Below are 23,377 nucleotides of genomic sequence, written 5' to 3'. Positions count from 1 at the left end.
GAGAAAGACCGGCATTACCCCGAACATGGGGCGCATATTCACGACCGAAACATGTCCACGATTTGGCAGTAAGGAGGGGTGTAAGGAGCGCATTACATCTCCCAATCACCACCATCCTTCACGTTTTTAATCCTGGCCGGAGGGTCCAGGAATAAAACATAGGCACAGTGACACCTCCAAGCTAGTTTTAACTCACACTGCGCTTTTCACTTCCGGTGATCCCAGTAACTTTAGACTTTATTGTTTTTCTTTTATGTTGTGTTTGTCTCTTCCCCCACACTATTGCTCCACCCCAGGAGTTGGCTGCGCAGGGGTGTTTGGTAGCAGCCCTATGATGAAGCATGTCACACAACTGTGTGAGTGAGGCCAGTATTAAGACACACAGCACGTGCCACCACAAATAATAGAGATGTAGGGCCCGATTCCCAGAACTAACTTAAGACAAAATCCTAAACTTACTACTTTTGGTATTCACAGAAGGCATTTAGTAGTAGTAAAGTTAGGATTTTGTCTTAAGTCTGTCTTAAGTCTGTCTTAAGTCTGTCCTAAGTTTGTCTTAAGTTTGTCTTAAGACTGTCTTAAGTCTGTCTTAAGTCAAACTTTACTACTACTAAATGCCTTCTGTGAATACCAAAAGTAGTAGGACAGACTTAAGACAGACTTAAGACAAACTTAAGACAGACTTAAGACAGACTTAAGACAAACTTAGGACAGGCTTAAGACGGACTTAAGACAAAATCCTAACTTTACTACTACTAAATGCCTTCTGTGAATACCAAAAGTAGTAAGTTTAGGATTTTGTCTTAAGTTAGTTCTGTGAATCGGGCCCACTATTTTTATCACTCTCTACTCCTTCAGGTGTTTGAAAGTATTGTCAGGGGGTTCGGAGTGGGCAAGTTCATTACCCTCACCCCTCCCTTTTGTGTGGATTATGACATATTTTATGCAAAATTATCTATTTTCAATTCAACTGTATTTCATTCAGTACAGAATTTGAGAAAGACCAGATTCTAAAGCAATAACTCAGATATTCCTTGTAACAAAACATAGATTAGAATGCTTTAGTGCTAAAACATATCATCGCCTGTGAAAAATGGATTTATTGTAATGATGAGAGTAATAATGTAATCAAAGTAACTGAATCTAAAGCTTATTTGGGCTACACCAGTCTACAAGTGATTGAGAAGTTAGGTATTTGGAAAAAAAGTATTTTGGGGGATCTTGAAATAAGACAGGCAGTATAACTCCAGGGGAGTGGAGGCTAAGGGCTCCACTGACTTTGTGCGACTATCCAGGATCGAAGTGGCCCTGTTAGTGTGAAGATTAACAACGTTGGGCATGAATGTTTAGCTTGTGCCACTCAATTAAGTGAGATTTTACTGTGATTCTCAATTTGTTAGAAAAATGGGATTTGTATATGAATCAAGTAGATACAAAATAATTTTGAGCTGAAGATAGATTTCAATTAGAATGATTTGAATGGATTTGGAAATGTGGTTTACATACAAACGTTCCACTTGGCAAGCAAAAAAGAGGCATGAAGAAGCAATACAACTAGAGTTATTATTGGCCTGTCGAACAAAAAACTCTAAAGCTTTCTGGATCATTATAAAGTGGTTAAACAATGAAAGGTTCTCCCCTCGACCAAGTGCAAATAATGTTACTGCAGACAGCTGATCTCAACAAATCAGCACTCTGTACCAAATCTATCCCAATCACCCAACTGCCGTGCTCTGCACTCTACAACTGACCAAATCCCTATAACCAAAGAGGACGTTAAACAGCAAATGCACCGTTTAGCATTAACTATCACAGTTAAAAGGATTGCTGTCTAAATTTGAAAAATGGTGCTCCTGTACCAAATGGTATCCCTGCTTCAGTTTATAAAGAGGACATCGAATTCTGGTCACAACTGCTTGAAAGGCTATTCAGAACCTGCCTCATCACTGACACTGTCCAGCCCTCTTGGCAAGGTTCAATCCTGCAACCTATTTATAAAAAAGGCTCAGTGGTGAACCCAGAAAGCTGCTGCCTCTTCGCCCTCCTAGATGTTGAGGCTAAATACTTTGCTTCCTTATTACTGGAGGACCTAGAAGCATGGACAAGCTCAGTTCACCTGCTCTTACTAATGAAACTGAATTCAGGTCCATGTTGGGCACCACTGATAATCTAGTGGCAATTAGGATGATGGTGTCAAAACAGATATGGAAAAAACAACTTCTCTACAGCTGTTTTGTAGATTTAACCCCTTCCATGCTGGGCGGATTCCCCTGCTGTGCTGATCTTTTCCTGCGCGGGCGTGGTCATGACGGAACGGTTCCGTCATGAGCACAGCTCAACCGTGGCTCATGACGGAACCGTTCCGTCATGAGCACCGTGTACTTTCCCACCAAAAATGTTTGACCCCCAATATGATGCAACAGCTGGCTCTAAATCTAAAATACATCTTATTTCCAGTAAATAACATTCTAGTCAAATGCATAGATGACCTTCAGAAATGTTCAACTGTCCATACTCCATCAATCACCTAGTAGCACCCCACCTAATTAACTGGCAAATAACAAATTAGGCAGGAGCCAATGTGAAAGTTGGCCAGGAGGAGGTAGGAGTGACCAGGAAGTTGTTGTCACAGTTTGACTTGGGCTCTCTGCACGTATGGATTGTCACAGCCCCTGCAGAGATATGCAGCATGTCGGCATCTCTGAGGATGCCACAAACCCACAGCATGATAAGCCATAAATGTAAACTTTAAAAATAAGCCTGTGATTTGTTGGCTGACATGGTGAGCCATACTATGGACTACATGGAACATGTTGCCCACAGTTAGGCATGAGTAGTGATCGTGACAGCCCAAAAGGCAAAGAGAATAGAGAGAGTGCACACTTGAGGATCAGTTCTAAGGCCCCAGAGTGTGTCTGACATCTTGAGCCTGACTAGCTTTGAGCATCTGTGTCTTCCATTCTACCCAGGCTCTCAGTGTAATGTGATGCAATGGGGAGAGGATTGGCACTTATTGTCTGTCCATGCTTCATTGACGTGAGTTTGCATTATCCAAAACAAAACATGTTTTAATTTGGGATGCAGGCATACTGAAGTCAAACTGACTAGTCCAGCACCTCAACCTATTCCGAGTAGATGTGTTTTTGCTGTACATAGAGTCACTATGGAGAACCATACAGGAGGAAGCAGCAATCCTTGGGCACAGCTACAACACTGCGCTAGGATGGTCAAATATGGTGGGCCAAAGGGGTATGGAGATGAGGTTGCAGTAAGCAAAGCAAAGTGGCTGGTTGCCAAAATAGTGCATGGAGGGACAGGTCCTCTAATGTATCTCCTCTTAGCCCCACACTATCATTTACAACTTTTCTGTTTAATTTCCCACCTATACCAAGTTCATCATTTGTTCCATGTTTTCTCGCCATGGACTGTTTTTTGACTGCCCAGTTATTGCTTTACTGTATGTCTTATGTATTCGTCTTTTGAGAGAGCTCTCAGTGATTATCTTGGGGACTGTCACCCTCTCTTCTACCCAATGGAAACTCCTCCACCCTCCTGAGCAAGCTTGAATAAAACTTGTCTTCGAACATTTTATAATTACTTGCAAATTATTTGAAACTACATCTGCTAAGTTGAAACCTCTTCTCAATCTCTTGTTCCTAGTTTGGAAATTGAACCTTTGGTCCATTCAATTGCATTATTGCACACATTTCATGTTGCTCAAATGTTGATGTAGCCCTGTAGATCACATGCTGTTCTCTCTTGTGCCATCTAATGCTGGTTTGAAATGTTCTTCAAAGAAGCTCTTTCGGTTTCATGAAAACCACTGATGCCTCTCACCAAAGCCACAATGCCCCAGGGCACATATTTCACCTAAATGTATTTTCCACCATATTATTATGATGTGTTTCAAGTGTTGCAGGAAATGCTGCATCTTGAAAAATATAAGTCTGAAGATCAGCACCTACTGAGAAGAAATTTCGCTAAAGAGCAAGAATACAGTTGAGATGAAAATAAGTCATTACAGAATAGGCTATGGAAAGCAGTTAATTTATTGGAGGTACTACAGTGAAATGTCTGTTCGGCATGCAACACAAAAGAGTATTTGGCACTGAAGAGATAGAAGATGGATGCCTTATAAAGGCATGCTACATCAAGACTTCAATGACTTTGTAGTTGATGCAAAGAGGGTGAAGGATGTGAGTCTGACAACAGTGTCTGAGCGCATCCAGCAGTCCTGAGGCCCACAAGTATTAGAATCCTTCAAATCTCTCACTAGCGGATTCAAACTCACAAGAACAAACTTTTTCAGTGACCCAGTAAAGCTTGCACCAAGTATTATGAATATACCTCAACACCAAGGATTGAATAGAACACCATCAGCCTCAAAAGGACACTGTCCCTGAACACTACCCCTCTGAGAATCAGCCTCGAAACAAAATCAACTCCATCCAAAGGAATTGACTGCAGAACATGGCCATGCCTTGATGGAGGTACCACTTCTCAAAATAGTTAGACCCATGCTGTTGGATCAAATGTAGAGCCCAACACTGCTTGCCAGTGAAAACAAGCCTTGACTCTGGAGGAACCTCAATGCCAAAATACATCTGACTCTTCATCAGCACCAAAATCAGCCTCAAAGTCAAAAAAGGTCCTTGACACTGAGGACAGATAAAGTTTCTAAGCATAGTGCAGAAGGCACTAATTTCCCTCAGACACCACAACCGGATATTTGACAAGGCACCCTCCACATTGATTCTGTCACAGGCCATATTCTTGTCTGCCCTCCGCAACACACATAGCCAGCAAAGATAAAGCATGCACATAACTTCTGAGGGAGCTATTTTAGAGGAAGTCTAAGCTGTCTCATTTACTAAAAAGATGGGGGCGGCAATCACTGACACAGTGCTGCCTTATCACCATCTCCAGCCCTGTACCCATTTGATTCAAACTGCGATGTTTCTGCTGATCCACTGCCCTCTTGTCCAGCATACCACACAGGAATATTGTAGACTGCACAACACCACAATCTACCTCTCAAGAGAAGAGGAGGAGGATGACTTCCTCATCAATCGAGACACTCTCTGACACTGAGAGATCGAATCAATACATGACCATGTTTAAGTCCAAGCTAGTGTTCAGTCGCAAATCTCAAAGACCCTGTAAAATATGGATAGTTGGGTTACAGGTTAAGAAGAAATTCAAGCCTGCACCCCGGATATATGTTCATCTGTGGTACTCACAAACTTACTGGCCATCCACACACATAGAAAGAAAGGCTCTGGAGACACAGTGCCTCCTGATAAAGAAAGTAAAGGATAGACACTTCGGCGAAGCAAGTTTCTGTCAGAACTATAATGCACTAGTGCTTCACTAACTAAGTAGCTTTGCTTTCAAAATAGGACAGGAACCAGTGGGAGGAATTGAAATAATGTCTGCAGCTTATGTCGAACACTTATTCAAACACAAGCCATCATGCAGGAAGAAAGGTTTAAATCTAATGGTAAGATTAAATACTCATGAGATGCAGCAGACATTGCTTACAGGCAAGTAAACACCAGTGTGCTATTCCATCACAATACTTGACTGCGCATTTCAGGTTTTTACCAAGAGGTGAAGCAGCACTTCATCACTTTATCATTTAATGAACAGTTCATATTGAGTCCAACTATTTCAAAATGAGAGCTTTGGAAGACATCATTCCACTGCTGTGCATAGGAGACTACATGACCACACTCACTGGCAAGGATGCCTACATCCACATTCCTGTACATTCAGCTAGGTCAGTACTTGAAATATGTAGCAAGCGGGAAAATGTTCTCAGTTTAAACTTCTACCTTACGGGGCCACTACAGAATCATGATTTTTTAATAAAAAGGTTAAGCTGCGGTTGCAGGGTATCTACATCGCTGCCAAATTAATGTTGTGCCTCATCCAGATGTTTAGCTGGTAAAAGGGTGGGTCAATCCCATTTTCTTGCAAACACAAAACAGATAGTCCTCCTTTTCCATCATTTGGGATTCACATCAATATAAAAAAACGGACACTGTTGCTCATGATAGTGAGGTTGATAATTAAACTGGTAGGCAAGACGACAGTGTCCATTGGTCTTAAAAGCATGGTTGCACATGCACCTGCTGCAGGAATGTGTTTTCGAACAATGGTCACAAGTAACTGGGGAATGGGAAGATCTAGTGGTGTAACATCCCAGTGTTCAACACAAAATGCAGGGGTGAAACAAGAAGAACTTGTTAATGGCAGATCATTTCTAGAACCTCAGTGTTAGAAATGGGGTTTCTGGCTCGCTAATGTATGCACCCAGCTCTTCCAGAACCCGCGACTCTACTCAGAGTAAGCTAGATATTTAGCTGATATAAACTGTGCTCACCCACCAGGAGCTTGGTATAGAGCAGGCAGACAATTGTAACACACATGCAGTAACACAATGAATACACCACAAAAAGACTCCACACGGGATAACAAAAGACCAAATACAATAAAGATCTCATTAAATACTTTGCAAATTATGCACACTGTACACAGGTAAATACAGAACTGAACACATTCACTTCTATTAAATTATTTACTGTAAATTGAGTGCAGTTGTAAAGATCCCAGTTGGAGATCAATAAATAGATATGCAGAATTTTGAAGCACCCAAAACAGGATAATTCTACAGTCAGTACCTCGAGACCGGCATGCTTTATGTAAACTTGGCCAGTCAGGATAACGCTTAGCATGGCGATAGAGACTCTATGGGTCTCGGAGGCACAGTGCCTTGGCATTAGGGTTGAGCGGCAACGGGCACGCCAAGCCTTTCTTTGTGCAGCACTGATGTCATCAAGCAACAGCAGCAGCTTTCTTCTGTCTGAGAGGGAGGTGGAGCTCGTCACTGTCCTGGCAATGATTGGCAGTAGGAAGGCAGGGGGCAGAGAAGATGCTCTAGTGTTCATCCGGACTCTGCTTTAGTTTGGCAAATTAAATAGAGGGCCTCCAGTGAAACAAGCACTGGGCACTTTATCTTATCGCGATTAAAGCACTGATTGTCACAAAAAGGAGGTCTTCTCTGTTGCAGAGCCCTGGCATTCACAGGACGGGAGCCTTATCTCGTGCAGGGCGACACACTGGTTCTCACAGAATGGCTCTCATGGCAGTGTAGTGACAATGAACATGAAGTCTTTGATGGGCCTGAGACTTCAACAAAAGGGGGTAAGCCAACAAGCTCTTCGAGAATACTCAGAGTTCAACACATCAAACTGTAGCAGGCAGCAGCCCAGCACAACAAGGCAGGTAGCAAAGTGGCAGTCCCTCCTGCAGCACAAAAGCAGCAGGTCAACACAGCAGAGCAGTTAGCAGAATGGCAGTCCTTCCTGGCAGCACAGCAGTCCTTCTGGCAATGTGCGGATGTAGATCCAGCAGTGTTTTGGTACCGGTCCAAGGAGTGTCTGATTTGAAGGGGTCAGAGCCCCAGTACTTATACTCAAAAGTGACTTTGATGTAGGGGATGGCTTCAAAGGAGCCCTCTGAAGTGCACAAGGATCCCTTTCAATCTGGGGGAGGCGGGTGATCAGTACTTTGTGTGCGGGCAGGACACTACCTTTTCAAGTGGAGTGCGAGCCCCTCCCACCCCTCCCTGCCAGGAAGACCTATCAGAATACTGGTGAATGTAGATGTATTTGAGTGTCCTGTATTGTGGCAGGAAATGCCCAAATGTAGCTGTCACTTGCCCAAACATGGTTTTGAGACAGGCCGTCAGGCACAAAAGCAGAAAGTTATGTGAAATGTCCACTTTTGAAAGTGTAATTTCTAAAACAGTACCGTCAAATACAAATTCACCAGCAAAGAGGATTTATCATTACCAATCCAAAGATATTAAACATTAAAAAGATAATCCTCTCTGATCAGGGACTACCACTCAAAATGATATAAGGGATTTCCCATGCTAACCTTTTTGAGGGGTGAGCTTCACAATTGTGAAAAACGCAACAGTACATGTCCTACCTTTTACTTGCATAGCACTCTGCTCTTAGGGCTACCTAGGGCCTACCTTAGGGGTGAGCTTAAGGCTTGGCAAGTAGTTTTAAATGCCAAGTCGAAGTGTCAGCAAACTGGACACCCAGGCAGTGGCTGGTCTGAGACAGGTTTGGAAGGCTACCTATGTGGGTGGCACAATCAGTGCTGCAGCCTACTAGTAGAATTTAACTTACAGGCCCTGGGTTGGTATACCACTTTACAAGGGACTTAGAGGTAATTTAAATATATTAATCAGGTACACATCAATTACAAACACGTTTATGGGAGAAGCACATGCACTTTAGCACTGATTAGCAGTGGTAAAGTCCTGAGAGTCGTAAGGCCAACAAAAAATACAGTAAAACATGGAGGTAAAAATCAAAAAGTATGGGAGAAAGCCAACCTACGGATGCCAGATCTAACACTCGGCAGCAGGTGACCATTCAAGCAGAAGCATCCCTCGCAGACTGCAGGACCCACATCAAAATCCTCACCATTGGAAAGTCTCCGTCACATCAGCATATTGGATCTTCCAGTACAAAAACTATCCTTTAACACTATTCCTGCTTTGTATGTTTGTATATATCATGCATACAAATTAGGAAAAACGAGGAGAGATAAAAACATTTCTCCTCATTACGCCTGCCTTGAGACGGCATAAGAGTTTTACGCAAATTCCTGTTTACAAATGTTTGTATGTAGGGATTTGTGTCAAACTCCATGGGAGGTTGCATGGAAATGACCATTTTCCACCCACAGAACACCCCTTGATGCAAAGTAACACACAGCAGCAAATAGCACAGCTTTGTGTTACTTTGGGAAGCTATCCAACACAAATTCTCATTTGTGTCAGATAGTGAATCTCAGCATAACACTTTGTGTCTGGTTTGCGTTACAAAAGTAACACAGACCGGCGCAAAGCACTAGTAACTCTAGCCTGTATCTTTTTTTTTAGTACACAAACGTGAAGTGTGTGCTCAGTTTATTTAAATGTGTACGGTCTATCTGTGAATATTGTGCTTCTTCCCGAGTTTTTCTCGAAGTAACGTTAGCTTTTTTTAAAAAGAAAATTATGCTAAATCTTAGTTACCAAACTCTGTCTCTCTTTCTAGGCTTCAGCAACTCCCATCTCACGTTCATTTGTTAACTCTCCATCGCTTGCGTATGATGCACAGTTCAGAATACAAGTAGAAACTGTGCTATTTCCAAGGTTCCCTCACTTTTAATTTGTTCTTTAATTCTTAGGTCATTTCATAATAATGCAAGTACACCACCCCTAAAAGCCTCTGTAAGTCTTATAGGGGTCATGCTCTGTAATAGTTTGCAGCACGACTTTGCTGCCATCTTCCTAATTTACTGGCAGGTAAACAATGAGAATTGGAAAAAAAATGATATAGACAGATGTGATCTGAAGGTTCCAGGAATGTTAAGACTGATTTTTTTTCTTGCTTCTTTTTACAGTGATCCATCATTTTTCTACCAAGCAGAGAAGAATACAAGCAATAAGAGAAATGTCAAGAGTTCTGAAGCCTGGCGGGCAGATAATGCTGTATGTTTGGGCAATGGAACAAAAAAATAGACGTTTTGAAAAACAAGATGTGTTTGTGCCGTGGAACAGAGCTTTGTTCTCCAGGCATTCTTCTGAAAGCAGTCAGCCAGGAGCTAAGGGCAAAGGTGGGCAGAATACTAGAGTACAGGATGTATTCTTGCAGCCAGCCATCAATTCAGAACCTATCAACATGCACGACGTCGACCCGGAAGTTCAATCCAACCGTTCTCAGAGCACTGACAACTATGGGCCATCTGAGAGCTGCTGCCTGAAAATTTCAGATGAGGAAAATAAATTTTACAGTGCGTTGGGTAGGTCTTTTCGGTCGTGGTTCTTCTCCCGATCCCTCGACGAATCTGCCTTGAGGAGACAAATTGAAAAGATGAAACCTTTGAAAAGCATAGGAGAGTGGGCAAGCAGCACTGTGTCCACCCAGCCTGGCAGGCATTGCAGCTTGGATTTGGGGCGCCATGGCTCCTTGTTAAAAGAACAAAGTTTAGACGATGATGAGGTGTTTATGGAAAATACGGCTCACAAAAAGACACAGTGGGTCCTGGCCGCCCAGGGCATACGAAGTTTAAACGGAAGTCACAATGCAATAATTCCAAGCAGTGGTGACAATATTTCCTTTCAGTGTGAGCCAGTGGAAGATACCTGCCCGCACAATAGGGAAGCAGATACATCCACTGGACGTAAAATTTTGAAAAGAACTTCTACCACAGACTCCAACGACTCCATTTTGGATGCAGCTGTGGCGGTTGGAGAGGAAGGGGACAACATGTTGGACAGTAACGCGTTCATGCGCTACTACCATGTCTTTCGGGAGGGTGAACTCTCTTTTCAGCTTCAAGAATGTGTACCAGAACTCCAGATATTGAGTTCCTGCTACGATCATGGAAACTGGTGCATCATTGCAGAGAAAAACTAGGACCTGTCTCCACAGACTGCAGCTATTGTCAGCCATATTGGGCATCCATGGGGAAATACTGAGAAGACATGGTGCAGCCCATAAGAAGGTTGTTGCATAATATATTCTCGGTTTAGCACTTTTGGTTCTGAATTATAATTTAGTGTAGAAATGATCCAGACACAATTTTTATTTCAATACAGTGACTAGAGTAAAAGTCTTTTGCAAGAAATACGTTTCACAGTAAGAGTGTTTACCACACTGTGGATAACGTGTTAACAGTGGTAGACTTGGTGGACTAGAAAATCACATTGCATAACTATATACTTAAATTCTCTGTTTGAGATGCCCAGCAGATTTATTATTTTTAAATTTATAGCAAATGCGTTTTCGTGGCCTGGAAGGCTACCACTCTCGGAAAGAAAATTACTATGGTCGAGGTTGTATAAGCACACTTGTCTTTCATGACATATAGAACCACTTTCAATTTCCCTTATTTTCCAAGAGTAGATGTACAGAAGCAGATAGCACAGACGTGTTAAGGTCCCCATATTGGTTTGGTATTCAATAAATATAATATTTCTTTATAATAGTTTTACAATCCAAACTGCCAGTATTCATTAGGAGTTTCATAAACAGGTACATTAATTCTCAGTTTTAAACAGCTAGATGGTTTATATTTTGTGCATGGCAAAATGCAGGGAATGTAAAATGTATGTGGATATCGTAGTACAGGGAGTAATTTAAAGAGAATACAGAAGTAAAGAGAGTAATACATAGGCTACAAATTATTCCTAAAACTGTGTTAAAAATAGAGAAAAACATCTGAGGAGAAATATCAGTGAGGCCCCCTTAGCACCTTTGCATTTGTGTACCACGTTCATTACACACATTGAACCCAACTACGAGTTGGTGGAGGTAAATCTGCACCCAAAATGACAATTCCTTGTGTTATCACCTCTCTATTGCTATGAACTTACATTTTATGACCAGGAATGGAGAATAACATGGGGAGGGGATGTGAAACATTACCACACCTGTGTATGCATGTTTTCCTCCCACTAGCGGCCCAGTTACAGGGATTTTGGCAGTGTGCCCAGCTTCTACAGGAATCATTTTTGATTAATAAAATGTATCAGCTTGTAATTCCATAAATATTTGGCTGGAATGGAATTACCTCCCAACTTGTATTGGTGCACACAGAAGTGCTGCCAGTGTTGTCTTAGTGATCTCTAAGCCTAAAACACATTCTTGAAGAAAACAGGGACAAAGAAATAAGTATCTTACAGTAGTGAATGCGTCATATGAGTGCATTAAAAAAATGTGGGCAGTAAAGTATGGAAATATCACATGGTAGAAAGAAGTAGTGAACTCTCTCCTTTTATCATGACATTATCAGAAACCCGACCACAAAACATAATATCATGCTTCATCCTGGCTTGCATTATTCAGTAACTTCTATGTATCCCTCAGCTAAATTAGAGCATGTGGAGGCCGACTCTTCAGCTGATTTAGAGTTCCGCTGGCAGATCTTGGTCGCCTGTGATGCTGTCAATGGAAGGCCTGCACCATTGAAGGTTTGCCACCATGGCTGTTGGGGGTTTCCTGCCGAAGTGTCTGTTTTGAGATACTTTGGGTGTTAAACCTCCAATGGAACACTGGATATGTGCTCCCAGAGTGGGGGAACATTTTAAATGTCCGCATATCCTGTGACCCTAACATGCTGCATAATGTTTCCCTGCATGATATGAACACTCGCTTCACAACCACAGCGATGACACACCTACCACATTATTAATTGGGAGTATACAGAAAATGTTACATAAAATGCTCATCAATGTTTCACACTGTGAGGCTGGGCGGCTGTCCTGGTGTAGGTGTGAAGAAGGGGGAGGAACGGCTATGACCGGCTCTGTATACATCTACCCTTGTCACCGGGCTCTTAGTTTATTGGAGTAATTTGTTTTGGGGTTGGACAGCTGAATGTTTGTGGCTAGGATTGACCCTTGATTATTTGCATATCAAATTCACAAAGAATCACAAGCATAATGCAGCAGATCTGTCTCAAAGATCAACTGTTGTATAACAATATATAATATTTACCTTTTCCAAATTATCAGCACGTGGAATATTTGACATGTAATTGTCATGCAAATGTGCTTTAACAGACACGGGCTTATAAGCTTTATAAGCCCCCTGCGCCGCCAGTGCGTCACTTTTTGGGTCGCTTCAGTGGCACAGGAGTTGATCCAGCAGTAAACCACATTTTTGGGCTAAATGCTGCCTTGTAAAGATCGTTGCCTTTAATGCAGTTTTCTGCGTTAAAGGGGTGTGCAATGGGTGTTGCTGGGAGCGTTCCCAGCACAATCCATGGCTTTTTGACACTTCCCCAGATTTACGAGAAACCGTAACTCTGAGGAAGCGCCAAAATCCTATGCCTCCCCAGGGGAGGCACATCGAGGAGAAATATCTTTATTTCTCCTTGTTTTTCCTTTTGCATTCTGCAGCACACATTGAAAGAGGAAAAAGCCTCTTGTGATTGTTTTTGTGCAAGAAGGTTTCCCTTCCTGCACAAAAATAATCATCCCCACAACGCAGGCACCCTTGCACCATGCTGAAAAAGTGCCTGCGTTGGCGCCAGCAAAGGGGAAAAGGAGAGGTTTGTGCCGTATCTGATAGATACAGCGCATTCCTGCCCTATTGTTTTGCTGTAGGGAAGCGCCACAGGAATGCCTGTGGCGCTGCCCTACGGCAATAACTCATAAATGAGGCCCATACGTTTTTACAATGAATAGGGTAATTTTGTTATATTGACTGTTTCAAAATCCTTACGTGTATTTTATTTAAAATTCTACCCCTCCTGATTTTGTGAAGCTTTATTGGGATTTTATGATTTCAAAGTGTGCATTTTGCACAGGAAAGGTCAACTTTGAGATGCAAACTTCTTTATGAACTATGCCGAAATGAGCACTTTAGTGGATCTCTTACGAAGAGAAAAAAAGGCGGAACACTTGTTATTGGCAACAAATAGAAACAACAAAAAGTGTGCTATATTAAACCAAGTTATTATGTTTTATCATTGTTAGTGTTTTGCAAAGTTTTACTGTTGTGATGCAATATGAAACATACAGAAAAGCAATAATTATACTAAAGATATGTAATTCTGTAAAACTGTGGGTCTGCGTTATAGCAATTTTTGAACACCAAAGTACACCACATTCCGAAACTTCACTCTCACCCTCTTGGTCATTCACGCTGTCAAATGAATATTTACCATAGCCAGAATTAATTCAATCAAGTCTACACATTGCTAAACATTAATGTAGCATTATTCACAGCACTTTTTGTATGGTAAGTTCTTTTTAGGTGATCAAAAGCTCATATTTGTGAAGGCAAATCATAGAGCAAGATTCACTGACACAAGATCAGTGAGCATTTCACAGAATGGATTTAAGACTAAGGGAAACTGACTGTATTTAAAAAAATTAAAATACAAATCACGGGTGGTAAAGAAGTGAACATAAAATGTAGTGGCAAATAGACATACCAATGGAAAGTACAAACATGTGGAGGTAAAACAGTCATGTTTTTACCACTACAAATCTGTATTGTACATAGACAAACATTAACCCTTAACCTAACCCCAAACTATTAGCCCTATCCCTAACTTTTTCTTCCCTTACACCAAGTTCGTCCTACCATTTTATGGTGTGATACTTCCTATAATCTTGATATGAGCTTTGGTACCACCCTTTCACCTGCAACTTCTTCTTATAGTATCCATACACCATAACTCACATCTTCGAGAACTCTAAGCCTTACCCATTCCATCAATTTAGCCTAATTTTAACCCAATTCCATACTATAATCAAAATGTTTAGCCTAATCATAACAGTAGCCCTTACTCCAAACCTTACCATAACATCTTCTCTTACACTTACCCATAAACCATCCCTTACTCTGACCTACACGCACATTCACAAACCTTCCTAATGCGAATTCCCATACAAGTACTCCTATATGCAGGGCTCATTCAGAGGATAGCAGTAACAGAATACCTACCAAAAAACATAGCTGTCCAGTTTAGCAGTCCTTTCATAATAGACGTTCCACTGACTGAGACACTTTAAGTTCCATCATCAGGCGCACCAATATACACTTCTAGCTCCGCCAAATGTGATGGTGGTGGGGGTGGCTGAGCCATTCCATCAACCGTAGCAGACATACCATCATGTTTTGTTGCAGTTAATGCCATGAAAGTCTGCCATGCAAAATGTTGGCGATTTCATCAAAAGGTACCTATTGTGGCTCTGACCTGCTGGGAAGCACTCACTGCAAGATATATGAATTCTAAACTGGTATCCTCCAACTTCGGGTTCCATGCAAAGTGATGAAAATTCCAGCACCTTCTACAGAATTTACAGAACTTGCAACACTGGTTTCCACCTAACCCACTCCTCCTTTTGGAGAGACAGCCAGTTTGATGGTAACACCTCTGCAGGCACAGCTGCAAACTCAAAATCCAGACTATTTTCCCCTGCCAGTGTAGCAAAGGGCTTAGATCTGCCACAATGATGGATTGAAATTCAACTGGAAAAAAATCACTAAATCAGCTCATTAGGGGCATCAAAAACTGAAATAACTGTGCAATTTGCATATCAAAGACTTTAGCTTCAGGTTATGTTTTTTTTTTACCTGAAAAAAATTCCACGTGTGGAAAAAGAAACAATTGTTAAGGTACATTTCTTATTCATAATTACACTGGAAAACATTCTTCAAGCACAACGTTCTCTGGCTTAGAGTTAGGCATAGACATGGAAAAGTACATTTGTCATATACTTCTCGCATTAGTTATAGGAATTTGGTGAATTCCCCAAAAATGAGAAACTTTGGAAAAATTGTAAGCATACGTCTGCCACTCATTTCTTTTTAAATTTGGTTGCTGACCCTTTAAACTAACCATAACACTGGAAAACAACAAGCCATTATATAAATGTAACTGATAACTAGTGGTCTAGGGTTTGAGATAACCATCAAGACAGCTTTATAGAAACCGGCTTAAATAAATCAAGAAAGGGATTATTTGCTCTCCAGACCCATTTATGATATCCCAGTTACACAAAGAGAAGTATAAAGAGGAGGCTCAGAGTTGTGGAAAGTACATTCATGATACTCAAAAGGCAGATATTTGAACCATGTGCCATCATGTTTGTGGATTTACCAAAGTGCTAGGGTTTTAGAAAGGACATTGTTTATGCTTTGAATCCTGGTGAAATCACAGGGTTCTCTGCTTGGCCCACACTTGGGCCCCAAATAGCATACTAAGTTTGGCATACGCTGTCTGGATAGGGAAACAATTGGAAACTACAGAAAGTAAGCAGAACACAAAGATCCTGATTGCATTTCGATTTCTGTGCTGCCGTCATGCCACTTAAAACTAGAGACAGCAAGCTGACATCCCATCTGTGTCATTTGTCCATCAACTTTAGTTTAAATGAATGGATTAAACATGTTTGTGTTTCAGATTTTCATTATAAAAGTGCCCGGCATTTCACCAAAGCTAAATCCGTGACTTGCCAGAGCACTTCAATTAGACAAATAATGAGCAATACATCAAGTTCTATCATATCACAGATTAGAATAATATTTTTTTTTAAGTAACTATTCACTCCAAATGTACAAGCTATTACACATTAGATTTGCAACAAAATAAACACACATTCAAATGGCACTGTATTCATTTATTTACAATCCATAAGACCACAGGTAAGATGATTCAAAAAAGCAGGTATGACTGTCATGGATATTTTGAAATAGTACAAAAGCATCCACCCAATATAAAAACAACGGACACAATTCTATTCTTAAAATACGGACATCAAAGATAAAGATGACAAATGTTTTCTTATTATTATTATCAAGAGTTGTATTTTATCTGCATCCTAAACCTCATTTCTAATACACTTACATAACATTTCTCCTTCAATTTCATCTTGACAATTATCTTCATCTTTGCACCATTTCCTTATCATTATGATATCAATGTTACTATGTAGAAGGCACTATCAGAGAAGGTGTTAGGGTAATAAACAGGTTTAGATTAAGCATAAGGTTTAAAGTAAGGGGAAGGTTTACATTAGGTTATGAGTGTAGCAAATGTTTAAGGTAAGCAAAATTAGCAGTGTTAAAGTAAGGGTTAAGTTATTGACCAACATGATGTGGTTGAGGTAATTAGACATGTGACAGAGCGCCCCAGTGTTCCATGTGGGGCATGGGCATATATGAAACAAAGACATGGTTTCCAATGGAAACATTTCATTAATTTAAAGAGGTTTTATTACTGTGCTTTGACAACAGTTATGTGACACTCAGGATAAAAAGTCCTGTAAACATGGAGAAATAGTACAATTATCTTTAAAGGTTATTATTATGTTTATAGCACTATTCATTTCAACATTGTACTGGCTAAAATTACTAGAGAACGATGATTGAAATTGTGGAGTTAAAACAGTGCTTGGGGTGCAGTGGTGAATGTTACAACTGGGTAATGCAATTTATTGTAAACATAGTAAAAAAGACCCAGTTATTTCTAAACAAAATTCCAGCAGTTTAGAAAGTTAGATGTGGAGCAGTTTTATGTATAGATTCTGTTGGTGCTAGTTTTGATGCGTCAACATGAGGTGCTAATAGTTCACCAGTGTCCTCATCAATACAGGTAGACAGGGCTTATGGGAATATACACTCAAAAACCAGATACTTATTTACAAAGAATCAATTTATAATCATTACTAACCCACCATTAGTTAAAAAAAACCTTTTATTTCATGATTTTGATTCATTCGTACAAAATTCCTGACAGTAATATACACTAACCTCATTGATATGTACATTCAATAAGATTAAAAATACAATATTTCATCATAGCAATTTCATTAAGTCCCCCGCCATAAATCCTCATAATAACCCAAAGAGGAGGCCCTCTCCTCAGTCATCCATCAATGTGTCTTGGCCAGGGGCTATCATTGATGGAAAACTGAGGAGGGGTTTCCTCTTTGTGTTATTGGATTTCCGTTGGGGGAGGGAGTAGTGTTAGGAATATGTGCTTTGCGTGATTGGTATGAATGTGTAATTGGTTGGGGCTTGTGGTTTTGTTTTAACTTATTCTTTTTCGCATTTGATGAAATTAATATGATAAAATATTGTATTTTTAATCATTTTAATGTACATATAAATGCATGACTTTTCTATGAACAAATACAAAAAATATATATATCTATATATATATTTTTTTAACTATAATGGTGGTTTAGAAAATAAATAGGCTAGCAGGTTTTTTAACTGTATATTTTTATGTGATATCCTGTATGCCTTAAGGGATTAATGGGAGTACCATTCACTTAATAGTTCAGATGCTTTTGCTGCTATGCTGCCATGCTGCCCAAACAAACCCAGGTACTGTATTCTCGTCAATAATTCTAAAAGGTCTAGATACAAGGGGAAACTGTGATTACCAACTACCACCAGACAAAATTATGGGGCCACTCACATGTTCGTAGATCAGAGTTCACCTTTACAGACATGTGCCCTACAACTACGTGTAGGAAAGCCTTAACACTTAACAGCTCTCAACTAAAAGGGGGACTAATCAATGCATGCTCAATATGTAAACACTCCCATGATATCAGTGAATTGATTATGGAGCTACAGCTCGATTTTCTGTTTATTATTGAAACCTGGTTAAAAGAATGGTGTAATCCAGACACTGTGGCAGCACTCCCCCCCAACTTCACGATTTGTAGGAAAGATAGAGGAGAATCCAGAGGAGGGGGACTGGCCATCATTTTACGTGATTCACTACAGTGTAGCAACGTTAAACTTAACTCACTCAAGGGAGCAGAAATCCTAGGCTTCTGCTTCACAATAAATGCCTCCTCTTCTTTTACAGGAGCCCTAATTTATCACCCACCTGGTCCTAGTGCTACCTTCCTAAATTCACTAGGAGAAACCCTAAGCCATTACCTTCTCAGGTACGCTAATTTTACCCTCCTAGGAGACTTTAATATCCACCTAGAATGCAGAAATGGGCCAGGAGTGAATGACTTTTTTGAGATAACAAAATCCCTTGGAATGCACCAATTAGTCGACACTCTGATGCACCAGGCTGGTCACACATTGGATGGTGTCTGCTCCAATTTCACGTCGCTATCGGTTGACACCCCCATCCCCCAGATATGGTCAGACCATGTATTTATCCCCCTCATTATCAAGAGGCCAATCGTGAATCGTTCTGCTAAGCAAATCCCCTCTCTGCAACCAAGGCGCAGGTGGGCGCAATCAGTTACCAATTCAAAGCTTCCCACCATTGCTCATGCTCGCGTCCCTGTCCTAACTGGTAAAGCCTCAGAAGACTCACAACTCTTCGACACTTGGATGACTTCAATAAGCGATGAGCTAATCCCACTAGAACAACCCAATAAGAAAGTGCAAGCCAAAACCCATAAAGCCCTTTGGTTTATGCCCGCTTAGCTCAACTACATCTCTGATGTAAACAACTGGAACGCAAGTGGAGAAGAGCCTATGACCCAGCAGACCAAAACGTTTTCAAAACAAGTAGGAGACAATACCACACTCATATTAAATTAGCAAAAAAAGAGTACTACTCTAATAAAATACACGAGGCCAACCAAGATCAAAAATCAATCTTCTCAATTATAAAGTCCTTCACCGACTCCAAAGCTTTGAATAGAGAAATTCCCCCTTCTCAGACATTATGTGACCAGATTTCAATCTTCTTCGAGGAAAAAATCCAGAATATTCAAAAAGACTTTGCAACATCCCCGGCACAAAAACTTGACCTGGGGCTAGAGCCTGACCCGATTAGCATCAGTCCCTCACTTCAAGTTTTTGAACCAGTCTTGATTGATCAGACACGTGTAGCAATCGCTGCCTGTAAATTAGGCTCTCCTCTTGACGCCTATCCCCCTATGATTCTTCACCAAATTATAAACACTGTTAACCCGGTGATCAACCAGATAGTCAACTCCTCGTGAACTACACACACAGTCCCAGATAAAGGGAAATTAGCCATAGTGAAACCACTGAAAAGAAAGCAAAATATAGACTCATCTAATCTCTCCAATCTCCGTCCAATATCACTCCTACCGATATAGGGCAAAATAACAGAAAGATTAGTCAACAGAGAACTGTCTAATTTCCTTGAAACCGCTAGGACCCTCCACCTGCAGCAATCAGGCCTCCGTCCCAAGCATTCAACAGTATCTGTGCTTCTGGAAATATCGGACACACTAAAATCTATAGCTGCCAAAGGCAGGATGGCTGTTGTGATTTTGCTTGACTTGTCTGCTGCATTTGATACCATCTCACACAACATTCTTCTTGTAAGGCTAAAATCCAGTGGCATCTCAAACACTGTACTGGCTTGGATTAGATCCTTTCTTACCAATCGTAGGCAAGCAGTGGCTCCTGGAACGTTCCTCTCTGCCGAATGTCCCATCACATCAGGAGTACCACAGGGCTCATCTCTTAGCCCGCTGTTATTCAACATATACATGGCCCCTCTCATCTCCTTGATATCTTCTTTTGATATTGAAGAAACGTCCTACGCAGACAACACACAATTGATCCTATCCCTTGAAAAAGACTCCACCAAAGCAGAACTCAATTTCAAACTATGTCTATCTGAGGTTATCCAGTGGATGAAGGTCAACCATCTTAGGTGTAATACACACAAAACCGAGATCCTCCTGATAGGAAATGGCAATCTCTTCCAGCCAGGTGTTTGGTGGCAGGAAGATGTAACAGCACCTCCCAATACTGTGAAAGTAGCAAAAAACCTGGGAGTGCAATTTAACACTTCACTCTCTTTTCGACCACACGCCTTGACGGTGGCAGGGACCTGCTTAAAATTAATAAAGACACGAAAAAAAAAATCTTCTACGTCCTCCGCCTTCCTGAAAGGACGACAGTTGCAGTGGCACTGATCCTTTCGCGTCTAGACTACTTTAACAGCCTCTTAGCAGGAGCAAATAAACAAACACTAAAGAGACTACAAGTGGTACAACACGCAGCGGCTTGCCTAGTCCTGAAATTACCACATAGGTTCTCCGCATCAGCAGCACTTCAAACCCTCCATTAGCTTCCACTACACAAGAGAATCTTATTCAAGATGCTCTTAATCATCTTCAGAGCATCCTTAAACTTAGGACCAACGTACCTCTCAGCTAGATTCACCCCTTACACCACGGCCAGGACTCTCAGATCCTCATCGGCAAACCTCCTCAAACCCCCCTGTTTTAGGTATAAAACTAAGGTAGGAAAAACTGTAGCCGCACTAGGGACCAAAGTCTGGAATCTCATGCCAACACATCTGAAGCTGTTGAAAACAGAAACACAGTTCAGGAAGGCACTGAAGACTTGGATTTTTGGATCTTCAGGCGAATTCTGCCTATCCCTCATATAGGATCCTCCCCCTGCTCTTCCTTGACTCTCCCACCCAGCACTAGGATGCTCCTTCCGGAGTGACAGCCCACGCTTTATAAATGTAAAAATCAATCAATCAATCAGACAGGGCTGATGGAACTGAATGAGGTAAAATTATGACCAAGGTGATGGAGTTGATGTAATGGAGTGATGTATATTAATGATAGACAACAAAGTGGTAGAAGAAGTAAGGTCAGATGAGGTAGTAGATGTCAATTTAAAGAAAAATCTATTCATGGCTACTTGTACAAGACACACCCACTCCTCTTTTTAAGTAGGATACACCCTTAGAAATTTACTTTAATCACACCCAGGCAGCCTTGGTTATAGTTCAACCTATTTTCATAGTGTCTTCAGAAACATTGTACAATATTAATATAATTATTTGTCTGTGTTTTATTGAAGTAAATGTAATGCATTTTAGTACCGAAATATATAATCACCCTATAACCTTCTCTCAGTGAGAAAAAAGGCAATAGTTTCAAAAGCACAAACTGCATAGTGTATGATGCGAAATTATTATGACAGTGTTATACATCTGTATCTTTGCATCCATACCAGTACACATTGCTTGTGTAAGTACATGCATTTAACAGTGTTATCAATGAACAATCTAACTATGTTTACGTAACTACGATCTCTTTTTAAATAATGCTTTGGAGCTATTTTAATGTTTTTGTTTATTTGATAAAGATGTTCATTTGCTTTTATACTCAAGACAGAAATCTATTGGTATGATTGTTAAGTTATATATTTATCTTTTCATCTTCGGTCACCGTGTTGTGAGAGTTGTGTTGATAGAGTACATGCCTTATTCATTCTCATATAAAGCTGCCAGCTCAAATTAATATTTGGAAGTGTTTTTCTTCATTTCTGGATGTAACTTTTACATTATTGTGTGCATTACATACATGGATGTAATGAACAGTGCAGCATATCCTAATTAGTCATTATTTACAGCAAAGTTAATAAAGATCAACCATGGTATTACATCCACATAAAACGTCCTGCAAATTACATAAATGATAGTACCGCAAACGTTGTTTCACAGTATGGTAGTAAGCAGGTATTGTGATAGTGAATCTATTAGAAACTTGCTTTATGGCCTGACTGTAATAGAAAATCCTCCAATTTCTGAGGGAAGTAGTACATCTAGAATATAATCGGCCTGTAGATTCTCCTCTAGATTCTGATATATAATGCAAAATCCAAATGGGAGCTGAGCAAACTGCAAAATCAAACTAGAGGTTTAGTTAGAGTAATATGTCACTACAATGGTTTTGAGAGCAGTTTTCCTAGCTGGAATTTCTCACCTTTTTGTTGAGCTCTTTATCTACCCTACCTCAGGATAATTTTGATTCTTGATTTTACAACTTCTGTATCATTCATCATCTTCAATCAAGAATTATCTGTGGTGCGAAGAGGCCCTCTGTGGCTTTTTACTTCTAACTGGGCCATCTTAAAGAGAAACTTGACACCTTTGACATATAAGCTAGCTACCATTGCTACTGTGAATAGTTGTCCTTTCTTCAGGTAATAAAAAAGGAATTGAGAAAAACCTTCACAGTAGCCAGTCCTTGAAAGACATGCATGGCGATGACCTTAGGCTTATCCATATCATTATTATGACTCAAATCCATTGATAAACATATAAGTAGTTTTCAAAACCTCGTCTATAGTGTTTTGGTCAGCTGCTAAAATCAGCACAAAATCATTAGCCTATAGTTTAATTTTTGCAAACTCTTCACTACTTTCTCAAACTGCAGACACAAGAGTTTAATTGAACAGGACAAAAAAGGTGAACATGAGCACCCCTACCTTGCCCTTCAACCAGTATTGTTACCGACCATTGCCCTTTTAAGTAGCAAATCAGCCATGAGTCACCAGAGATCTCTTGAGTAGACCCAGTGTACAGGATAGGTTTGCTTATCTCTCATAGTAGTGTGGTAAATAAAATTCCTTTACCTGGACTGAATTTGATACAGAAACATTATAAAATAGCTCAGTAAAATGAGAGGCAGAATCCGTGATATTAGAGGTTCGGAATGGGCTTTATTCCAGTGATCGATTATAATCGGATGCTCCAAGTTCCATCACCACGAGGGTTCAGGAAGTGAAGTACATACTTTATTGACAAGAAGTAACTTTTATAGTACATACATTACAATGAAGCGAATACAGTAGGCGTAACAATTGATAAGGAAATTGACGTTTTACCTGCGTAACCGAAAATGGGTGTAATAAGGAGTAAAAAGGAACATAATTGGTTATGATGTCATATATAGGTGGATCTATAAGATAATACTTGGCCTAGATGCGCGCGCAGCAGCATGACGTGTAATTGACGTGTAACTAGGGGGTGAAGGGGACTTGACATTTAGCTCTACATGTGGAGACAAAAAGTCTGGGGG

At 40.5% G+C, this 23,377-nt stretch overlaps 1 protein-coding gene across 2 annotated transcripts in view; it reads left to right on the top strand.

Moving 5' to 3' along the window:
* TRMT9B (tRNA methyltransferase 9B (putative)) overlaps positions 1-21,830 on the top strand; it is a 184,903-nt gene extending 163,073 nt beyond the window's left edge. For both annotated transcript variants that reach the window (XM_085642043.1, XM_085642044.1), the window contains one exon: positions 9,472-21,830. In XM_085642043.1, coding sequence (XP_085498169.1) covers positions 9,472-10,487 — 1,016 coding nt within the window. In that variant the 3' untranslated portion in view covers positions 10,488-21,830. The remainder of the gene's footprint in view (positions 1-9,471) is intronic.
* Positions 21,831-23,377: the final 1,547 nt, after the last annotated feature.

This window comes from Triturus cristatus, chromosome 2_2 (genome assembly GCF_964204655.1).
Source record: "Triturus cristatus chromosome 2_2, aTriCri1.1, whole genome shotgun sequence".
NCBI classification, from domain to species: domain Eukaryota; kingdom Metazoa; phylum Chordata; class Amphibia; order Caudata; family Salamandridae; genus Triturus; species Triturus cristatus.
This window is presented reverse-complemented; position numbering and strand designations above follow the sequence as displayed.